The sequence below is a fragment of the Prunus mume genome, linkage group LG2 (assembly GCF_029339155.1).
Source record: "Prunus mume cultivar Tortuosa linkage group LG2, ASM2933915v1, whole genome shotgun sequence".
NCBI lineage: Eukaryota > Viridiplantae > Streptophyta > Magnoliopsida > Rosales > Rosaceae > Prunus > Prunus mume.
In genome coordinates this window covers 23,685,363-23,706,404 of record NC_142699.1, presented here as the reverse complement: position 1 = coordinate 23,706,404, position 21,042 = coordinate 23,685,363, and the positions used below count along the sequence as shown (strand labels likewise).

Genomic DNA, 21,042 nt, shown 5'->3' with positions numbered 1-21,042 from the left:
GTAAAGGTTTTGGTTCAACAAGAATCTGGTGAAAACGTTGAATGGTCTTGAAAGCTAAGCATTGGCTATGGCAGTGGTTGGGTCCCCTCCCACTGTAAAATCGTTAGGATTTGGAGCACCGGTGGCTTTCAATCAAAGAAAGCATTATTTAATCGGAAAATATGCTCTTTATTTATAAATATGGGATTAAAAAGGACTATTTTTTTAAAATTTTTTTTTTTTTTTGTTTGTTAACAAATAACAAAACTGCTTTCCACCAGAAAACTAGCACTGAATCATATATACTATACAATTTACATTTACAAGCCAAGTTTCTTTGGCCTCAAATATGTGGAAGAGCCCTTGTGCAAACCCGGCGTCGAGACTTGCTGCTGCTGCTTGGATCTCTTTTCCTTCTCCTTCCGTTTGTTTTCTTTCTCCTCCTCTGCTTGAGTCTTCCTCAGGTTCTCCATTTCCTCCTCCATGGCTGTTTTTTCCTCCTTTTGTCTCTTCTTGTGCTCCAACATTGAAGTATCCGAATCCTTTACAGAGAAGAACATAGGCCCCAACTCAGCCAACCACTGTGGTTCCACTGCTGTGGCACACTGCATGTACTCCTTTGCCGTCAAAATTAATTCATGATAAACGAGATAATCCGGAGTGCACCCCATACCATAAAGAGCACTGCTCGGATGTAAATGGCAAGGCATCCCGGTCCGGCAATTCACATACTCCCCAACTCCCTTCAATCTTGCAGAATTGTGAAAGTACGCAGAGCAAATAGCTTTTCTCACATTATCTGTATCAGGCCAGCAGGATGTTAAAGGGACTTTCAGTGTCTTCAGGATCTCTAGCAGCTGGGACCTCACCTCTCTAGCCTTTCGTAACCCTTTAACATGCAAAAAATGATCACCGCACCAATCCCCACGATACTGATGTTGTTTCCACTGCTGGTAGACATTATACAGTGTCAAGTGGTCGGATTCTGGAATGGAGAATTTCTCACGTGCAGCATCACTCTCTTCTGCCCTATCCTTAGGCCTAAAGAATACGGACGGCACCGAAAGCATGGACACAATTGTCAAAACCTCATCCAAGCATCCTAGCTCTTCCCCCATCAATAGCATCTTAGCAAGTGGGGGATCCAATGGGAACTCCACCATTTTCCAGCCCAGATCAGTTAAGCCCCCAACATTGTTAAGAGCGCCTAAGACCCACAGCTGGTACATAGAATTGAGAATGTTGTCCTGGGGAGGTGGGTCCATGAAATCGAAATCTAGCAGGTTCTCGACCTTAAGACTCTTGAGCAACAACACCACATTACCAAGGTTAGTCCTCTGAATCTCTGGCACAGGACTGGGCAGCATTTCATTTAGATATGCATTCTCTGTGTACAACCGATAGCATGTTCCAGGCCCAGTTCTACCAGCACGCCCAGCACGCTGATCCGCAGCAGCACGACTAACAGGAAACACTTGAAGAGCATCCATACCCATTCGAGGGTTGTATACTTTCATTTTACCATACCCAGTGTCAATAACGTAAAATATTCCATCCACGGTCAACGAAGTCTCAGCAATGTTGGTTGCTACAATGCACTTGCGAGCACCATCCTCAGCTTTTTGGAATATCTTTGCTTGCAAGTCAGCAGGTAACTGAGAATATATGGGGAGTATCAAGAGTTTTGGCACCCCTTTATTGGAGGATGAAATAAGTTGTTCCATACGCTCAGCAAGTGCATAACAGGCTGCCTCAATCTCATCTTGGCCTGTCATGAAGATGAGAATGTCACCTGGAGGGCTGGTGATGTGAATAGTCATGGCCTGCTTCACTGCACCTTCAACATAATCTTCGCACGGGGTTTTGCTGTACAAGATATTAACAGGAAATGTTCTCCCAGGAATGTGAAAAATTGGTACACTGCAACAAAATAGCAAATTGAGCAAACTGAGCAAGCAGACGCAAAAATGATGACATATGAGTAAAAAGAATTAAAGATTACCTTCCAAAGAAATTTGAAAATTTCTGAGCATTTAGAGTTGCAGATGTCACAATAAGCTTAAAATCACGACGTTGGGCCACCACTTTTTTCAAAATCCCAAACAGCACATCCGTGTTGAGTGACCTTTCATGGGCTTCGTCCATCACAACAACACTGCAAAAGCAAAAAAGACTTGACAGTAAATGATTTTGTTTTAAATGTAAATAACCAGTTCAATTCATAGATAAAGGACTTTTCAAACTCTGCAACTTCTCATACCGGTACTTGTCAAGGTCAGAATCTCTAAGCGTTTCACGCAGAAGTACTCCATCAGTCATGTACTGCAACATTGGAAAACAAAGATTTAACGTATAATAATATAAAGGTGAAGACCATCTGTAATCTTTAACTCTCTATAAACTAAATCTGTGCCTCAAAAGATAAAAATAAATTAGGAAAAATGAGATCCAGAACAGAGCCAAGCTGGAGAAAAAAAGATCATGAAAATAATAAATACCCACGGAGAAGACTCAGGATAGCCAGTACAGTTCAAGGAGAAAACAAAAGTGTTACCTTTATTACGGTTTTTGGCCCAGTCACATCCTCAAAACGAATAGCATAGCCAACTTTATCACCAAGCTCCGTCTCCATCTCTTCACTAACTCTTTTTGCAACACTCATGGCTGCCACACGCCTTGGTTGGGTGCAACCCACTATACCGTTTACTGTGTACCCATCTTCGTGAAGATACTGACAACATAATCCACATAATGAACGCCAGATAATGAGGTACACCATACATATACATCCAGTCTTATAAATCTCACAAATTTGAGAGAGTATTTGATGATAGGATATGAATAAAGGTACCTGTGTCAGTTGAGTTGTCTTTCCAGAACCAGTTTCTCCAACAACAACAATAACCTGGTTTTCTCGAATCACCTATCAAATGGATATTTAATAAGGATTAGTACAGTACAACATTCGGAGATATATAAATGGGCATAACCAAGTGGAAAGAAAAATAACACTCAGACCAAAAAAAAAAGTCAAGTTTATTTCTAAAAAAACATTTTGAGTAAAAGGCCCTGATTAATTTTTCCTTCAATTAAATCAATTATCATAGATTTGAGTGCAATCAAATTGTTGCCGAATTGTACCCACCAAAGAAGACAATAAAAGCCAAACAATTAAAACCCTTCATCTTATTCATTAAACCACTCAACAAAAGATCCGCATCATAAATTCAAGCTAATTAATACTGATAGTTCGGTTTTTCAATTTTGAAGGGGTCTGTTCCTGGAATGGACAGATCTGCTAGGTATTACTCAAAAGCAAACAAAGCATTACACACAAATGGATAAATATCATACCTGCAATAACTCATCCCGCACAGAAAATATGGGCAAATATTGTCGTTGCTGTGAGAGTGTTTTTGACAATGCAAAATCACTCACAGCCTCCCCACTCTTCATATGTTGTGCAAACTTGGCATCTTCTTTGAAATCAATTTCACCATCTTCACCTACTGCAGCAGTATCTGCATCAATCTAGCATAAAAAATGAAAGGGTTGGTCCCAAACCTGCAAAGTGCAAAGCAAAAATCGGAACTTCCTCTCTTAAGTTCAATACCTGCTCTGCCGATTTCTCAACACCAAGAATATCACCAAGTTTGGAACCTGCAAGCTCCCAGAAACGCTGACGTGACTTGTTCATACTTTGCTTCTCATGGATTTCCCTAACCAGAGTAGACCCTTTGCGTGAAATTATGGCCATATCTGATGTGGGATCCTTTATAGGCATTATGGGCTCTGCTTGCTTAGTATAAACAACCCTGCCGTCCAGGAAAGGAGGCTTTGTGTCTGTGATAACAGTAGTAGATATTATAGTACACTCAGATTTCAATCTTCCATACACAAACACCAAAAAGCATATATTTCATCAATTTAGTGATATGGCTAGTTTACCATTTCTTACCATGTACAAGAAGAATAACTTTCCGCTCTTCTTCATCGTCAAACTCAGTCTGCACCTCGGTACCTCTAACAGCACCAGATCTCAAAAGTTGACGATCCTCCCACTGAGCATTATCAGCAGTGCGTTGAGACAACTTTTTGCTCTGAGCAAGAGACATCTTAGTTCCATCTTTTCGAACCTAAAAAGGAAATCAAAATATTTAGTGAAGGTGACAGAAATACAAGCAGAGCCGGTACAGTTGACCAATATATTATCTGAATTAACATAATAAATAATATATAAAAACTGTTAGGCACTATACAAGGTCGCCTGAACTCAGGCAGATAAAAAGCAGAAAGATGCCTGAAGACATTATTAAGTACAATTGATGTTGGATTATTAATCATATCTACTAATGTTATCAAATAAATGTTGTGACTTCAATGATTGCTTTTTGTCTTTGACTTTATATGTCAACCTCTCGAGTTTACATTCTCAACCAACATGATAATCACTTACTACTAGCCCCCTCCACCATAAGAAGCCATCAAAATTAGAAGAATAAAGAAAAAACTTTCAGTCCTTTGGTCAACTCTCTTATTACTAATAAGAGCAATCTGTAATACTTATTCATCAACCAAAATATAGTTCAGATATAACTCTGTAAATTAAAGAACAATAACAAGAAAACAATGGACATACCAGCCTTTTCGCCAACTCTGCTTCCTTCTTTTGATATGAAGCATCATTTCCATAAAATAAGGATGAGTCATCAGTCGTATCAAACATTGTGTTTCCTTCTTCTCTATCGTACCTATATAACAAGATTATATGGGTTAAATGAAGGCCACAACTCAACTTTACTACTAAATCATAACATGAGGTCCACAAGGGCAACCCATACAGGAATATATAAGCCATTGACCAGTGACAAAACTTTTCTAGAAATAGCTACTACTTAAGAGATGGCATCAGATAGTAGTAGTTAGTCCTGACAATAACAATATTAAGATGTTTAACTGCACAAAAGAATCCTGAAATTATGTACAAATGACGTTCACAGATTAGCTCAATCAAGGCAACAAAACAATGTTCACAGATTGGTGTCTTCAGGGCATTACATTTTTTCCCAGGAAACAACCATCACATTTGGTAATCCCCTACACTTGTTTTTTAGAACATAAAGAACTTATCTATATTTTTAATTACCATGCACGGTCAGAATTGTATTCCATCTCTATACGCATGCTTTCACTAATCTCATATTTGTGTTCTTCAGCCGAATCAGTGTTATCTGCTTCTCCATCCTGCAGACAAGACATTCATCATTGACACAGCCAAAACAGGCAAAAGATCTTATACCAAAATCTCCAAAATTAACCACAAAAAGATATTTATAAAAACAATATACCTCAAATGATTGTGAACTTTCTGAAGAAAAAGTAAGTTCATGGGACCTCGCACCATGTTTCGAACTTGAAGATTTGACTGAGTATCCAGAAGCACGTATTGGGGCTGGAGAGGGAGAGATGTGATCCCAGGGAGAAGCAGCAGAACCTGTTGTAATTTTAATCAAGTTACATCCTAAAATCAAGATAAAATGAAATCCAAGCCATCACCATCATAAATAAAAATTAAAAATCTAATTTGGTCCCCGCAAGTAAGCTCCATGTCTATATAACATACCAGAAGAATGAGGTGTGTAGCCACCCAACCATGGGGAAACTAGTCGTGCATCAGGTGAGGCCCCAAGTAGCATAGGTGATGGTGACGGTTGATGGCGCCTACTGGTATTAGAGTAGCTGTCACGTCGTGGTGACTCCTCCCATTCCCATCTCCCGTCATCCCAGTCAGATCTGCCTGCAAAATTTGCAAAATATGGCATTAGAGACAACAATATCCACGTAGTTTTTGAACATTACTTAAGCTATAGATAATAGAAGTTATTCACACATGTAATTATGAAAAAGAATTAGATAAATGCATATGGTATCTTGTTATGCTACAGTTCCAAATATGAGAATCGGGAACCCGTTTACAAGCTCAAAGTGTAGGTTCCTTGAAAGGAACACCAGCATAACAGTTTTCAGAACATAACCGAGAAGAATAAATATTTATAAAATATAAATAAATAAATAAGCAATTAACAAAAGGAAAGAAAAACACACTATATACCAGGTGTCCTCTTTGAATCTTCATATCTACGCTGCTTTCTTCCATATTCTCCACCATATTCTTGCTCATATCGGCCACCTTCCCTTCGACGATAATAATCCTTACCATTACCATATCTTTGTCTCTCACTCCTATTACCATCTTGGTAATCTCTTCTCTCGCTACCACGGTCCTCCCTTTCATACCTACCATTGTCATCTCTTCTCTCACTACCACGATCATCCCTGTCATACTTAGGAGTCCGAGACCTAACACTGTGTGAACTTCCACTAGGTGTGGCAAAACCTTCAATTCAGAGGCATGGTAAGAAGCACGTCAGAATTTATTTAAACAAAATAAGCAACAGAAGAAAAATACATGTCCTAAGTGTAAAATTCTAACATAAACATAAAATTCTAACATAAACATCCCAAGCAAACAACAGAGTGAAGCATAAAATAGACAAAGTATATAATCAAATGGACCAATCAAAAGCCTTTTAAGTTCTCATTCACAAATCCATGACTTTTCCCACTATATAAATCTGGTATGGACCCTTGATGTAGAACAGCCCGTAGGTATTAGATTAAGCACTCAAACAATAGAACATAGAAGAATATAAGAGCTCAAGGAGACGAAAATATAGATCGAAAAGACAAAAGAAAGGGCAGAACAGTAGAACAAGAAGAATATCGGAGGTCGAGGAGACGAAAATATAGATCGAAGGGACGAAAGAAAGGACCGAAATCAGAGAACCGAGAAGGAAGGACAGAAATCACATAGTTTTAAGAGAAGGTTTACTCAATATCCAAAATCTGAATTTTAAAGAACTACATGGGGGTATTTGTAGCAAACTAAAACCTAGACATAATAGGATAAAAATCCCTTGTTTAAACAGAAATCCTAACCCAAATAAAATAGGAAACTTAAAACTAGAAATCTGGAAATCTGGAAAAGTAGAAATCCTATTATAATTTGGAAAACTAGAGAATCTAGAAAACTAACAAATATATTAGGAAACTAATAAATTTAGGTCCTATGCGTCCTGCATAAACCCTTCAGAGATAGGCACATGTCGACAATGTCAAAACTAATAACTAAATCACCAAGGGGTTATTGGAACCAAGAGGTGAGGTTATATGTACCATGTATCGCTAAAGGTCTTTGACCCAAAGTGAAACATAGTATTAGTTGTACAATAAATCAAATACTAAATGCTCTTGCCTGAAAAATATTTCTCCTTCATTTTCCTAAGTGTTTAGCACTAAAGTGCTAGTACTAACCATATAATCGTGGTTCTTAACATATAGAGCATGAAAAGGCTGCTTCGAAGTCGGTCTGCACACAACTCGACAATGCTTTCAAACACTATAGTGCTAGCACTAACCATTTAATAAATATACATCACAATCACTTGTGAACTATTTCCCAATCTAAACAACAAACATAAAACATAAACGAATGCAACAGAGAGACAAAGATGGCGATAGAAGTATGCTTACATCTGCCCTCACATGTTCCCTAGAGTAACGAGTCCCATACATATAATCAACTTGTCCTTCCTCTGTTACAGTACTTTCTGCAACCACAAAGATTACAAGGTGTCTTTAAGTAAAGAAACATTTCCTTAAAGAAAAGCAGATGGGACAGAGTAAGACACTATAAAAAAAAAAATTACTAACAGTCTATAATATGGATCAAGAAGATAACTTGAGAGCACATTAAACCCATTTGTAACAGTCACATACAGTTTGCACAATAAGAGAATACCTGAGCCTCTGATACTATTTTTTTTTTAAAAATAGAAACGATTTGTGACAAACATAAGAATGTGAATACTTTTACATATAATCATATTCATACGAGATGTAGGAAAAACATGAGGATCAGACATGAGATTATTGCAAATTGTAAAATGGTTCATATAGCTATTGAATTAGAATAATTAGATGGAATCAATTAGCATCACAGCATGTGAAATTGTAGATATTACTGTGAAATCCACTGTTCAATTTCCATACAAACATGATATCATTGCAAATTGTAAAATGGTTCATATAGTTATAAAATTAGAATAATTAGGTAGAACAGAATAAACCCAAAGGTACCTGTACGCGGTGTCTCACTCCCAGATATTTCACGATATCGCCTCCTAGAGTGACTTTGTATAGCAGGGCCTGCATCACTCCCTTTGTCATCTGTATTTACAGACTCTGATTGTTCCTCTTCCTCTATTGATGAGACAACAGATACAACTCTTTCTCTTGGGGTCTTGAATCCACCATCAACCTTAGATCCTTCCCGTTTTGCAATAGCAAGCACATCTAACCCTGTTACATCTTAAATCAGAATTTGAAGAAAGGCCACTAGCTTTCTGTTTGTGCGTGTAAGAATACTAGCACTTGCATTGGAGGGAGAGGGCACTGATTCCACAACTTTCACAAATATAATGAAATACAAAACAAGGATAGAAACCCAAGAGCTCTTTGGGTTCAACGTAAAACCTAGTTAAGTAAAAATTAGGACAATACTCCTAGCAAAAGTACTGAACATCTTTCATTAGTTCATGACATCTTTAAAAAAAAATCAAGAAACAGGAACCTTGAAAGATAAATGCAGCATATACCAAAATAAGGCAATTCGTAGCACTACAAGTCTTCAAGAACTTTAACAGCATGCATGCACGAAGCAATGACAGTAGCAAAACTGAGAGCAATTTGACAATAACGTTGCATCAAAATGTAATGGCTAGGGAGGGGAGGCCTATAACTCCCCTCCTATTAAGTATTAACACGCTAAGTTTTTGTAATCGGTTCTTCTAATTTTCAGGTGGGTTTGGTCAATTCCTCTGACATGATAAGTATCCAATATTAAAATTGAAAATTGTTAAACATAAATCTTACCTAAGAGAGATTTCCTCTCTGGAGGTCTAAAAACGACCCTATCCTTCCCAGGAACAAATAATCCCCCAGCGTTGTTCACCTCAGGTTCCAACGTCACTGTTGTTTTGTCCAGGTCAATAGGTTCAGCATTTGCTCGTCCCTATACATAACAAAGAATAACATTTAAAAAAAATTTAAGAACCCATCAGTGAAAGAAAATGCCAGTTACTTATTAAACTCTACTTTCTAGCCAAGTCGAATAGGATACTAACCTCCATGATAATCACCAAAACCGTCTAACAATGAAGGCACCTGCAGATACATATAGTGAGAGTGAAATCAGAAACAAATTTCAAGAGCATGTAGTTGTAAGGTACCTAAACAAAATTGTGCTTACTCAAATCTCTGGTCCAATGGTCTGTTGCACGGACACGAGGAGTTAACGTGAGTTCAGATTTAAAAACAAAAAAGAAGCTGTTGGGTGGAGCAGATGCAGAACTTTCAGTGGAGAAGAAGAGGCTGGACCCGTACCCTTTCGAAAATTCTTTCTTCTTTCTTTCTTCTTCTAGTTCGGGAACTTGGTTCTTCGAGTTGGTGCCGCCGTGTGTTTAATAGGGAAAACCTACCGAATTCAAAGAGAATCTAATTTGGAAACCCTAGAAAAAAATTCAGCTTCAAATTTGGACGCCTTGAATCGAATTATTTCCTAATTGAAGATTTAGAAGAGAGAAAGGGGAGGCGTACGTACGTACCTGTGGAAGAAGGTCGGCGAAAGAGAGTGGTGTGTCCGTGTTGGAGGGTCTCTTGGCTTCAATCGGTAGTTTCACAGAAAATTAAAAATAAAAATGGCGGTGATTTTCGACCGTGGGGACTATAATTACTCGACCGGCGAGATGTGGGTTTCCGGTTCCGGGTTTAACCAAACCACCTAGTACAGAAATTCGGGTTCGCATTTCAGCCCGGAGTTTTCCCGAAGATGTGCGTCTTCAAAGAGTTCTGGGCCTTCTTTTCTTTTTTTTTTTTTTTTTTTTTTTGGTTTTATATAAATATTTTTTTTCAAGGTAATTCATTCTATTAAGGATATATTTACGTATCAATAATGGAGAAAGTGAGGAATCAGAGAATTTAAAAATCAGAGAACTACTAAATTGGTATGGGAAAAATCATTCACATTAAGCTGTTTACTAAACATATGAAATTAACAAAGGAATGAGATTGATTCCTATTATTATTGTTTATTAATTTTCATGAATCAGAATCCAAATTAATTTGATTACTAAATTGCCCTGCACATTTTCATCACTGCACATATATATTTCTCAAATTGGCTAAGGAGACCAAACTAATCCTACAACAAACCAGTAAGGCGGTGTAAAGAATCAGTATGTTGAACAAGATGAACAGCAAGAGCCCACTTCAATGATAATGTTATTAACACATTTGTTCAGAGCCAATTTCAAACAAAAAAATAAACTCCAATAAATATATATATCTTTCACTTACGTAACTAGTAAACAATCAAATAATAATAACCTATCTTCATACATTAAATACATGGAACTTCTTGAAAATGAGTTATTATTTTTTTTAGGGTTGGAGCGTCTTGAAACTTCTTGGTGTGAGTTTTTATTTTTTTTTAGGATTTGGGGTGTTTTGGAATTATGGTAAAATGGTAATGGTATTTTTGGAAGTTACTAAGACAAAACAAAAATGAGAATCGTATCGACTACACCCCCTAGTTGATCGATACCTAGTTATGAGGGGATGTGATTACGGATTTTGAGGTGGGGCCACTTATTTTTCATTCGATTGCAAGTAAACGCAGGGGAAGTCAAGAATGGAAATCATTCTTTTTCCTCCCATACTCATTACTAATACGTAAATGTGCCCTAAAATGAAAGGGATTACACTGAATAGGTACAAGGCCTCAACCCAATAGAAATAAAAAAGAAGCCACATAAAAGAAAAACCCTAAAACAAATATCTAGGCCAATACAAGGCCTCGAACATGCACATGGTTCGACATGGATTTCAAAGTGGAATTTGGGTCGGGTCTTGTCAATTTGATATCAGAACATAACTAATTCAGTTAAGTTTACAACTAGAAATTTAATTGCAGCAGAGTAAATGCCTACAAAAGAGGGAAGAAGGAAATGTAGTAGATGGTGAAATGTCCTCAAGTGGTTGTTCGATGCTCGTCTATTGCCTAGGGGACGCAAAAAAAGGAAAGTGTGAATGGTCAAAAAATTAAATATTAACATAGTGAGAACATAATAACCCCACCATTTAAAATTATTAGCAAACTAGATATAATTCTATGCTATGTTTATACAAGTAACTAATATTCATACATAAGCATAATATATTAAACAAAAGACAAATCACCGATTTAAAATAAAAGAATTTCTCAACTGTAAAACTTTTCACCTAGATGTAACCCATAGAAAATCAATCAATTCAGTGAACCGTCAATTCTGTATCACACACGTGGCCACATGTGTGATACATCTTAGAACTCGGAGGACACAAAGTCACCTGAGATGCAATCCTCGCATCACAAGCGTCCCGAGACTCGTGGCGCATGGTCATACCCGCATAAACTTATCCAAAAGTAACCAAATTGTTCGAAGACAAACCACTTCCTGACAACAACTGAGATGTCCGAGAACATCATAATATCCGAAGGCAACCAAAGGATATCTAGGTGGTTTTGAAAACATTTCCGAAACTTTTCTCAAAATCAGTTTTTAAACCATTCTCAATTTACCGAACTAGTTTTACTTATCAATAATAATAATAATAATATAACTTTTTTTTTTAACCAGAACCAAATACTCGGAAAGAAAATATTATAAATAATTTGTTCATAAAGCATTTCATAAACCATCATAGTATGAAAAATCAATATAAATAAATGTCCACTCTATGTGAGTCCAATCTCGCTTGACCCTTCCAAGGTCCTTCCGATTGAGCACGTGAAGTCTAAGCACCTAAGAAAGAATATAAACTTTGGTTAATGAAAAGTTCCGCCTCAAGCCCTTAATCAAAACCAAATTCCTGGAATTTACAAAGTGTGTGCACAATCCTCGAAAAGTTTGTTACTATTCAACTAAACCCCTTCAACAAGTCCTAAGAATTTCATTAAGTTCTGATAGTCCGACTTATCAAACCCGAGAATAAGCAATAGGCAAAATTTAGTAAAATACTCAACCAATTGAATTTAGCTAATCCAAGCATACCGTAGTACTCAAGACGACGAGGGGTAAATTTTAGGGTGAAAATAGTTTGTCGACATCTGGCTGACGCACCACCGCCGATAATGGGTGGCATGAGAAATTTCCAATAACCAGAAAATCTCCAAACCACCGACCAATTTTTATACCAACAGTTCAAACACACTTAGTGGAGTATTCTTAATTCTTAGACCCCGACCAAAAAGTGGCCAGAGTGGCCTGAAACATGGCTAAAACCGCCGGCCAAAATTGGTGTCCTAATCACTTCTTTAAACCACGAAATCTGCCCAAACTAACTCCAAAAACATATAAATCATGGAAAAAGGATGAAAATCCATACCTTGTTTGACAAAATCGATGGCCAGAGTTGCTTGAAAATTCCAAAAATTGGTCGGCCTCAGGTGGAGCTTTTTGAATCGGTTTCAGTCCAAAATCTGGTATTCTTGGGTTTTTTAAGTTCAATTGAGGAATGGGTTAGGTAGAAGAGACGTATACGAAGCTTTTGTGGATAGTAGCATAGCTTGGAACAGTTATTGTGACAATCACTATCACAAGGAGAGACGCGAGAGAGCGGGGAAGAATTAAGAGGGAGAGTAAGAAAATGAGGGAAGAAAGAGAAAATCTGACTTTTTAACACCCTTCTTGCGAAAATTACGATCATGCCGTTACACTTCTTTTGATCGTAACTTTCTCATTTCAACTCTAATTTGGGCCCACTACATGTCTATGAACTCGTGAGCTTATGCATTACATAATGGAGCCAAGAAATTTTCCCAAACCATCTCCGAACAAAAATCAACTCTAAACCACCAAAACCCAAAAAAAAATAATAATAATAATAAAATCTAAGGGTAGGATCGTCCTTTGTTTTAAAAAATATATATAATTAAATAAATTATGTGGGGGCGGGATATTACATGCAACACCCTAGCAGGTTGCGGCGCAGCTCCAAAAAAAAAAAACAAACAAACAAACAATAGTCGTGGTCGATACTAGCAGAAGTCGACAACTACCGCGACAATAGCCTTCTCATGTGACCTCAGCACAACCAACATAGGCTGGTCCCATAATCGGTCCAAGCACATGAGCCAGTCAGCATGCCTCGGTTCAACAAAAGCCGACCCGCTGGCCCACATAAAGAATAAGAGGATCACTTGACCATTTCGGCAGTTGCCGTCAGCAGCGGACCTATAAATTTTTCAAGAAATGGGCAATATTTTAAAGGCTAAAAGCTTAACAAAACAACGACAACCAAATAACCTGATAATTTAAACGATTTTTAAAAGGCTAAAAACATTATGTTAATCATATTAACCAATTCACCATGTTAATTATATACAAATAAACACCACATTGAAATATTAACCAATTCACCATATTAATCATTTAATCAAACCACAACAATCATTACTAATTAATTCAAAACTAAAAATATATATAAATAAATAAATTCAAAAAGATCTATACAAAAACCAAAATAAAAACTCAATCAATTAACCAAAACCTAACAATCCATCTTAATTAATTAAAGCATAAAGAGAAATTACTTTGAAATTTAAGAGAGAAATTAATTTTCCAAACAAATTGTGGAGGGTTGGTCCATTGGTGGATGGCTTATCTCTTCTGGTTTAGGAGCTGCCATGGCTTATGCCCACTTCACAACCCTTCTTTTGCCTCTACAAACAAATGGGTTTTTACCAAATGAATCAAAGAATACAGAGAGGGAGAGAGATCCTTTCATGTTTGTTGTTGAATGAATGTAATGGAATTTACTTGTACCAATTTGAGAGAGTGAGAGATAGTCAATGATAATGAAAAAAGCACAAAGAGAAAAGCTAATGGATGATGGAGGCAAAGGAGGATTGAGAAAAAATGAATGTGGTTGGGGAGTTGGTCGGTGTGGGTAATGGTGGTTTAGGTGTAGAGGGGTAAGGTTGAGAGTTGGGGATGATAGGGTTTATTTGGGATATCCAATTTCGATTGAAACTCTTTTGAAGTTGGCCCTTTCTTTTTATTTTTTTATTATTATTATTATTATATAAAAAATTCACTTGGACCAAAACTACGCATTTTGGACATATCACATAAAAATAAAAATAAAAAACCAAGCAGCCTGCGGCTTGCACAAAGGAGTGCTGGAGCTTCTTTGGAGCAAATAATCGAACAAGTGGTGGCGAGCAGAGGGCATTTCCAACTTCTCCAAGTGATTTTGGCGAGAGAGGTGCAGCTGCACCTCTTTAAGCCTATGTTGATCCGTGGCCACCGTGACAACCGCTACTCTCGGTGATCCTCACGGTCACGGCTTGCCAACTGGATCTCGTTGTGAAGAGCTATATAAAAATAATAATAATAAAATCAAATAGTGGTAGCAGCCTCCAGTGACCATCGCCATCATTGTCGTTAGCCACTCCACCTTTGTCATTGCATCATGACAACAATCGCCAGTCCACCTAGCCAGTTCTCGCCATGAAGAAAAGAAAAAAAAACCATGTGTGACCTTGGTGTGTACGACAACTCCTCTCCTCGACAAGCAGTACGATCCTCCAAGATCTCTCTCACAAGCTAGAAAGTATAGGAAAACAAGTTTACAATTTGAAGATAAGTGAAGAGAAGCCTTGCATTTATAATGGTTAGGCATCCTAAGTCAATAGGGAATCAAAGGCCTAATCCAATTAGAAGCCCAACTCCAAGAAGAAATTAAAAGTCTCCTCCAGTTATGAGCCTAATTCACAAAAGGAAGCCTAGATACAGTTGGAAAACTTGATAAACATTTCACATCTCCTCCATGCCACACATGTGCCATGCAGAAGCTAGGGGGCATTTGTGGGAGCACATATTTTGCCAATCAATCATGAGGTGCCACATGGACAATGAGAATATTCCTTAGGTCGACAATTGTGCTCCATTTAATTGACCAATTGTTTAGACTTAAAATAGAGATATCACCATGAATTATGGATTTGATTTTCATTAAATCTCCCTAATTGATCCAATCTATTCACTTAATGGAGAGAATCATTTCATTCCATATGGGAATTATTCTCCAAAAAACCCTAGAAGGCAAGAGCTTCATAAATACATGGCCACCCCTTCACTCTCTCTCTCTCTCTCTCTCTCTCTCACACGCTCCGCCACCCAATTCTCTCGTGAGAATTTTGCTCAAACAAAAATTGTAGGTCCAATTAACAAGAAGAAAAGAATAAAGAATATGTAAGGAAGAAATATTACAAACCTCCATGATTATGTGTCAAATAAGTTATCTAGTCAATATCTTTTTATTCCATCCAAATATTTGGTTGAATAAAGTCCTGCTTGGGCAAACTAACAAAGGTTTTATCAGATTGAATTTTGTTGAAAACATCTATTTGAGGACTTGTGAATATACAACCCATAATGGAGCACAAAATGGAGGGAAAGTACATTATTACAAGCATTTTGTAGGGACTGACAGAAATTTAAAAAGAATTAAATTACAAAACCTACCCAATTCTTAATTATCAATTTAACACAAAATAGAAAAGAAATGTATAACAAAATTCTGCTATGGGAAATTGCTTGACTTCCAAAAACGATTTGGGTCTTCGAAATAAATCTAGGTGGTAGAGAAGACTCTGAATGCTACCACCACCTATCAAAATTCACCATGTGACAAATTTCAATCTGCAAATTCATCAAGTGAATGTGGGAATTTCTTGGCTATATATAAATGTGGATCCAAACAAGAACCATCAAATTCTCTCACGTCCCAACCCTTTCAAGATTTTCAGAGACAGTTTTCATCCTTGGCCTAACCTCGGGATCTGTCTCAGTACATGCAAGCGCTACATGAAAGGCTGCTAGCACCTCTTTCTTGGCATGCACTTCTTGAAGCAACAAAGGGTCTACCATATCTGACAAAGGGTTTTCGTCCTCAAACCCTTTCCTCACCCACCTCACCAAGTCCGGGACTTCGACGGAAGTTGATGTGGTCGGAGAGAGCTCGGGGGACTTTCCAGTGAGCAATTCAAGCAACACAACTCCAAACGAATACACGTCCCACTTTTGGGTGGGTTTGTTGCCCGGGACTCGGGCCTCCGGGGCACGGTAGTTGTTTGATCGCTCTGTTGGGACTGATTTTAGGTAAGGCAGAGCTCCACCCATGAAGCCACCTGAGGAGGGGTTGTTGCCTGTGATGGTTATCAGTTTGTTGAGTCCAAAATCGGAAATGTAGGCTTGAGATTCATTGTCAAGAAGAATATTGGAGGGTTTGATGTCTCCGTGTACAAACTTTCTTGGGCTGCATTCGTGGAGGTAGGCCAAGCCCCGGGCTGTTCCCTTGGCGATTTTTAGCCTCGTGGTCCATGAGAGGCTTGATGATGACTGGCCATTTCTCCCTGCAAAATGAAGTAGAGTTTCCAGTTTCATTAGCTTTCTTTTTAAAAAAATTAAAGAAAGGAATTAATTAAAGAAACAGTTATGTAGCCAAAAGTAACATACAAAGTCTATAATATTGTCGCCAAAAGTAAAATATTAAAATGTACAAGAATTGCAATTTTAAGCCCATGCCCATGGGCCATGGTAGTTGTAGTGGCTGTGGCTCCATGCCATCAAGGAAACGTAAAAAGAAATGCAAAAAGAAATGCAAAAAGTATGATGATCATTTCAGGTCAGAGGAGGACAAAAGAGAACGAAATCCGCCCTTTGGTTGTGAAAAAGGCCACAGAAAATAAGACTCATCGGCAGCATGAGGGAGGAATGATCATCCTGACCTACCAAGTTGTGATTGAACCATACAAATGTGCAAGCCCCACAACACAGTTCACTCGTGTCCCATCGCAGCACTGATCCACTGTCCACTCTTCACATACTCTCACGCAAAGGTGAAAATTGTAACATCAAATTTAACCAAGGAAAAGACCCCTTGTTCCTAACTCAAACAATACAAGCTACAACTCTTACCCAGAATCGAAGAACCAATAGGAGATCATGTCTTTTTTCTTTTTCTTTTTTTTAATGAGTAAAATTTTGCGGGGAGGGGAGGCTACCCATCCCATGACCAAGGCATACAAAGGCTTCTTTGAGGACTTACAGAGGGGGTCTTAACTCCTTTTTGGGTTTTTACAGATTACCCACCAAATGAGATTATCGGCAGCGGGACTCGAACCTAAGTCTCGATAGTAAAAAGAACGATCCTTACGAACTCAACCAACCCTCATTAACAGATCGTGTCATTTTTCTATTACTTGCAAAGTTGGCAAAGATTTATTAGTTTCAATTTGGTCTAATTTTATAAGCTATCTGGCCCATTAGGAAAAAGAAAATGATGGTTAAAAGAGCCCAACAAACAATGATTAGCGTTGAGAAACATAATACAATATCATCATTCGTGCACTACGCGGGATAATAATTAGTTCCCACTGCCCATTAAACCTGTTCGCTCTAAACGATCGATCCAGGCCCCAACCAATAACAATTAATTCAAGCTTCTACAATAGCCCAAATCTGGGCATAAATAAACTACCCAATCGTGGCCCAGCTGCATTATATGCCTTCAACAAAGACTATCAGTCAACTAAAAGACGCCAACCAAAACACGACACATCAGATTCTGACTCACAAACGACAAAACCACGTAATTCAATTCACACAACTGCATACAAACAAAATAAAACAAACAGAGGAAGAAGAGAAAAAACTCACCGCGAAGAGCAGAGGCCAAGCTGCCATGAGAAATGAAATCACTGATCAGAAGCTTCTCATCCGGAGCCCAATAATAAGCTCTCAATTTCACAACATTCGGATGTTTCACTCTCCCAATTGCCTGAACCTCGGCCGCAAACTCCTTGTACCTCTGATCACCGCCCTCACCCAATCTCCTCACAGCCACAGGGATGCCATTGCCGAGCACCACTTTGTACACGATCCCCAACCCGCTCTTGCCCAGCACATAAGCCGAAGCTCTCAGAAGCTCGTCGAGCTCAAACGTGAACCCTTTATCAATGGCCACGAGATCTCCCTCCCCTTTTCCCCTCTCTGCTTTTTCTGGGTCGCCCTGTTCTGAATCCTCGTTCCCAAACCCGCCATTGATGCAAGCGCAAGAACAGAGTTGACAGAGATGAAGCTTCTCGTTCCCTCCAAATTTGCTCTTCCCTGTACAGCTACAGCCGTTCGAATTATCTTTTCTTTTCCAATAGATGTAAACGACGACTAGCCCAATAAACGCCACTCCCGCCGCGTCAGCCACCGATATTAAGATAATCAAACCCGGACTCAAACCCTTTCTCGTACCGTTTTCGGATCCCGGTCCCGAATTCGGATTACCGGGCGAGCTCTGCCCCGGGTTCTTACAAGTTTTCTGAAGCGGAAACCCGCATAGCAGAGGATTGTTCAGAAACGCAGTAGGCCCCTGATTCGAAAACGACCCCGTTTGGGGAATTTCCCCGCTCAAGTTATTGTTTCGGAGATCGAAACTCACCGTCACAGGTAAATCGCCGAGAGATTTCGGAATCTTGCCCGATAAGTGATTATACGAGAGGTTGAGGGTACCGGACAGGGACTTCAACTCGCCGAAATCCTCCGGTACCGATCCGGTGAACTCGTTCGAGGAGAGGTCTAATTGGATTAGATTCTCCATATCGGACCAAATTCCAGCCGGAATTTCGCCGCTGAATCTGTTCCTCTCCAGAATCAACCGCTGCAATTGCTTGCAGTTCTTCAAGTACTCTGCTTGGAGCGAACCGGAAAGAGAGTTGTTGGAGAGGTCGAGGTTCTGGAGGCGGGGGAGGTTGCAGATCGAGGGAGGGAGCGAACCAGAGAGGTTGTTACCGTAGAGGAAGATGCTGTGGAGTGAGGTGGCGTTGAAGAGCTGGGAAGGGATAGAGCCGTGGAAGTTATTGCTGTGGAGGTTGAGCCGCCGGAGATAGACTAAGGTTCCGAGCTCGGACGGAATATACCCGCGGAGATTCTTGCCGGAGAGCGCGATTCCGACGACGCGGGGGTCCGGGAAGCCGGTGACGTTCATGCAAGAAATGCCGGTCCAGCGGCAGGGGGTATCGTCTGTGTCGAGCCAGTCGGAGAAAGCGGAGCCGTCGGATGGCTGTTCGACGGCCGATTTTAGAGAGAGGAGGGAGAGGCCGTCTGGGGTGAGAGAGAGAGTGACGTCAATGAAGATAGAGATGAGGAGGAAGAAGAAAATGGAAGGTTCCATAATTTGGCAGAGAAAAATAAAAATGGGAGCGAAATCGTAAATTGAAATGTGGTTTCTAATTGAAATGCATGCTGTTGTTGTTGTTGTTGTTGTTGTTGTGGAGAGAGAGAGAGAGAGAGAGAGAGAGAGTAGTTGGAGGTGTGGGTGGGCTGGTGCCCGCCGGTATTTATGAGAAAGAGACTTGAGATGGAGGAGATTTGATTAGTGGGGTCCACCTCCCGCCAAAGAGAGAGAGAGAGAGGGATAGAGCTGAATAGAGAGAGAGGACCGGCTAACAGAACAAGAGGGAGGGGGGGGAAGGAGGGAGTAGAAGAAAAGCAAAGGCATAGAGGGAGTGGTGGCTTTTGCAATGTGTTTTTAAAGCATGAATTGAATATGATGCTGATGTTACATATACTCTATGGTCACTGGTCAGGTCTAGTTATAAATAACATTCCATCATTTTCTGGACTCTTTGTTGGTTTTATCTAATTTCATATCCTAGGTTAACTAATAAACTAGGCCTTGCTTGCAATATTTTTATGTTTAAGAGGAAAATGCTAGGGACGGTAATTTCCCACCTCTCTCGTCGATTAGTCTGGCCACATTGTGAGAGTCACATTCATCAACAACAATCACTTATACGGTGCACCAAATAAGTGTAAGTTACATTATAAAATACATATTATACTATCATCAATGACTGAAGTGCGCGTGTGCGACTATCCTAACAAAACTCATATGTTTAATTAGCATTGGAATCACTTGTTTATGATAAGAGAATCATTTGTTTGATAAGATTGTATGACGGAAATTTTTGGAACTTAAACTATTAGAATAAAGAAATATATGCCCAGTCCAGACACAGTCACAGTCTATCTGTTGTGGCTCCTTTGGTCCACAGAAACAGCAGCAACGAGCAAGATCAACTACAAATGAATGAAGCAAGTAATGGTTATTGGTAGGAAAAAGAATCTCCAACTAAAAGTCTGACTTATGTTGACCTAAGAAAAAGGAGTCTCTCTGATGAATCCCTAAAGGTTTCGCAATTAATTGACAACAACCAAACAGAGACATATGGTTTTACAGTAAACTGATTTGGTAGTTTTTTAATTTTTATAAACGAAAATTCTAATTACTCTAATGTACGGGATGTGACTATAAAACGCAATCGCATAATTAATCAGAGATTGTGCGAAATAGCAGGTTTTGTTTCCCAAAATATTTTTTATTAATCATGTAAACTAATTACATAATTGTTAAGTAGAAACTTGCATAATAATGATATCTCATTCTTAATGATGAAAACATGCTTAGAAGCTAATAAATCAGGGCTAAATTGTTCTAGCTTTGTACTGTCTTTTGATTGTCCTCCTGTCTTCATTCGAGTAGTTGCCAGATTGGAATCTATCTACACATCATTTTCATTTCGGTGGAACAATGCATTCTACGAATTATTGTACTTTATTTATTTAATGGACCATTAATATAATTGCACCTTAATTTATTGGCCATAAAAAGTAGACTCCCTTCCCTTTCTGTACTTGATTTTTTAATGAAAAAAAATTCTGGCTAGAATATATTTGGTAGCTAAGCATGTAGTGATGACATCGTGTGACAAAAGACAAAGCCTTATATAGGCAAAAATAATGTTATTATTATCCAATGCTTTGTACTTAAGGGATGTAATTG

General features: G+C 38.8%; 2 protein-coding genes and 2 long non-coding RNA genes across 9 annotated transcripts; all 4 read right to left on the bottom strand.

Moving 5' to 3' along the window:
* Positions 1–153: 153 nt before the first annotated feature.
* On the bottom strand, positions 154–10,735 carry EMB3011 (RNA helicase family protein). Of its 6 annotated transcripts, none has more exons than XM_089045722.1 (20): positions 9,705–10,735; positions 9,484–9,608; positions 9,350–9,370; positions 9,225–9,267; positions 8,974–9,112; positions 8,179–8,400; positions 7,571–7,649; positions 6,092–6,375; positions 5,603–5,776; positions 5,328–5,473; positions 5,126–5,223; positions 4,619–4,730; positions 3,938–4,115; positions 3,593–3,822; positions 3,334–3,510; positions 2,831–2,902; positions 2,534–2,710; positions 2,240–2,301; positions 1,982–2,134; positions 154–1,899 (listed from the first exon to the last, which is right to left on the bottom strand). In XM_089045722.1, the coding sequence occupies exons 4-20, from the start codon at positions 9,228–9,230 to the stop codon at positions 300–302; spliced, it is 3,909 nt and encodes a 1,302-aa protein (XP_088901848.1). In that variant the 5' UTR covers positions 9,231–9,267; positions 9,350–9,370; positions 9,484–9,608; positions 9,705–10,735; the 3' UTR covers positions 154–299. The 6 variants fall into 6 exon arrangements, with proteins under 6 accessions (XP_088901848.1, XP_088901847.1, XP_088901849.1 ...); XM_089045721.1 differs by having other exon boundaries at positions 9,225–9,264; XM_089045723.1 differs by having other exon boundaries at positions 9,225–9,264; positions 9,484–9,574.
* An 11-nt stretch (positions 10,736–10,746) lies between these two features.
* Positions 10,747–11,463, bottom strand: LOC148919871 (uncharacterized). The gene is made up of 2 exons (XR_016124034.1): positions 11,380–11,463; positions 10,747–11,158 (listed from the first exon to the last, which is right to left on the bottom strand). It is a non-coding gene; the product is annotated as an uncharacterized LOC148919871 (long non-coding RNA).
* Positions 11,464–11,784: 321 nt separating this feature from the next.
* Positions 11,785–12,761, bottom strand: LOC148919870 (uncharacterized). The gene is made up of 2 exons (XR_016124033.1): positions 12,526–12,761; positions 11,785–11,942 (listed from the first exon to the last, which is right to left on the bottom strand). It is a non-coding gene; the product is annotated as an uncharacterized LOC148919870 (long non-coding RNA).
* Positions 12,762–15,516: 2,755 nt separating this feature from the next.
* Positions 15,517–19,737, bottom strand: LOC103322000 (Leucine-rich repeat protein kinase family protein). The gene is made up of 2 exons (XM_008223855.2): positions 17,865–19,737; positions 15,517–16,558 (listed from the first exon to the last, which is right to left on the bottom strand). The coding sequence occupies exons 1-2, from the start codon at positions 19,369–19,371 to the stop codon at positions 15,924–15,926; spliced, it is 2,142 nt and encodes a 713-aa protein (XP_008222077.2). The 5' UTR covers positions 19,372–19,737; the 3' UTR covers positions 15,517–15,923.
* Between the last annotated feature and the right edge of the window lie 1,305 nt (positions 19,738–21,042).

What these genes read in the sequence shown, in the direction of transcription:
- EMB3011 (XM_089045718.1), bottom strand. An exon ending in GAACATGTGAGGGCAGATGT is followed by an intron (nt 6,376 to 7,570) that starts AAGCATACTTCT and finishes CTGAATTGAAGG; the next exon opens with TTTTGCCACACCTAGTGGAA. An exon ending in CAGAGTTGGCGAAAAGGCTG is followed by an intron (nt 4,116 to 4,618) that starts GTATGTCCATTG and finishes TTTCCTTTTTAG; the next exon opens with GTTCGAAAAGATGGAACTAA.
- LOC103322000 (XM_008223855.2), bottom strand. Translation starts at nt 19,371, where the DNA reads ATGGAACCTTCCATTTTCTTCTTCCTCCTCATCTCTATCTTCATTGAC. An exon ending in CTTGGCCTCTGCTCTTCGCG is followed by an intron (nt 16,559 to 17,864) that starts GTGAGTTTTTTC and finishes TTCATTTTGCAG; the next exon opens with GGAGAAATGGCCAGTCATCA.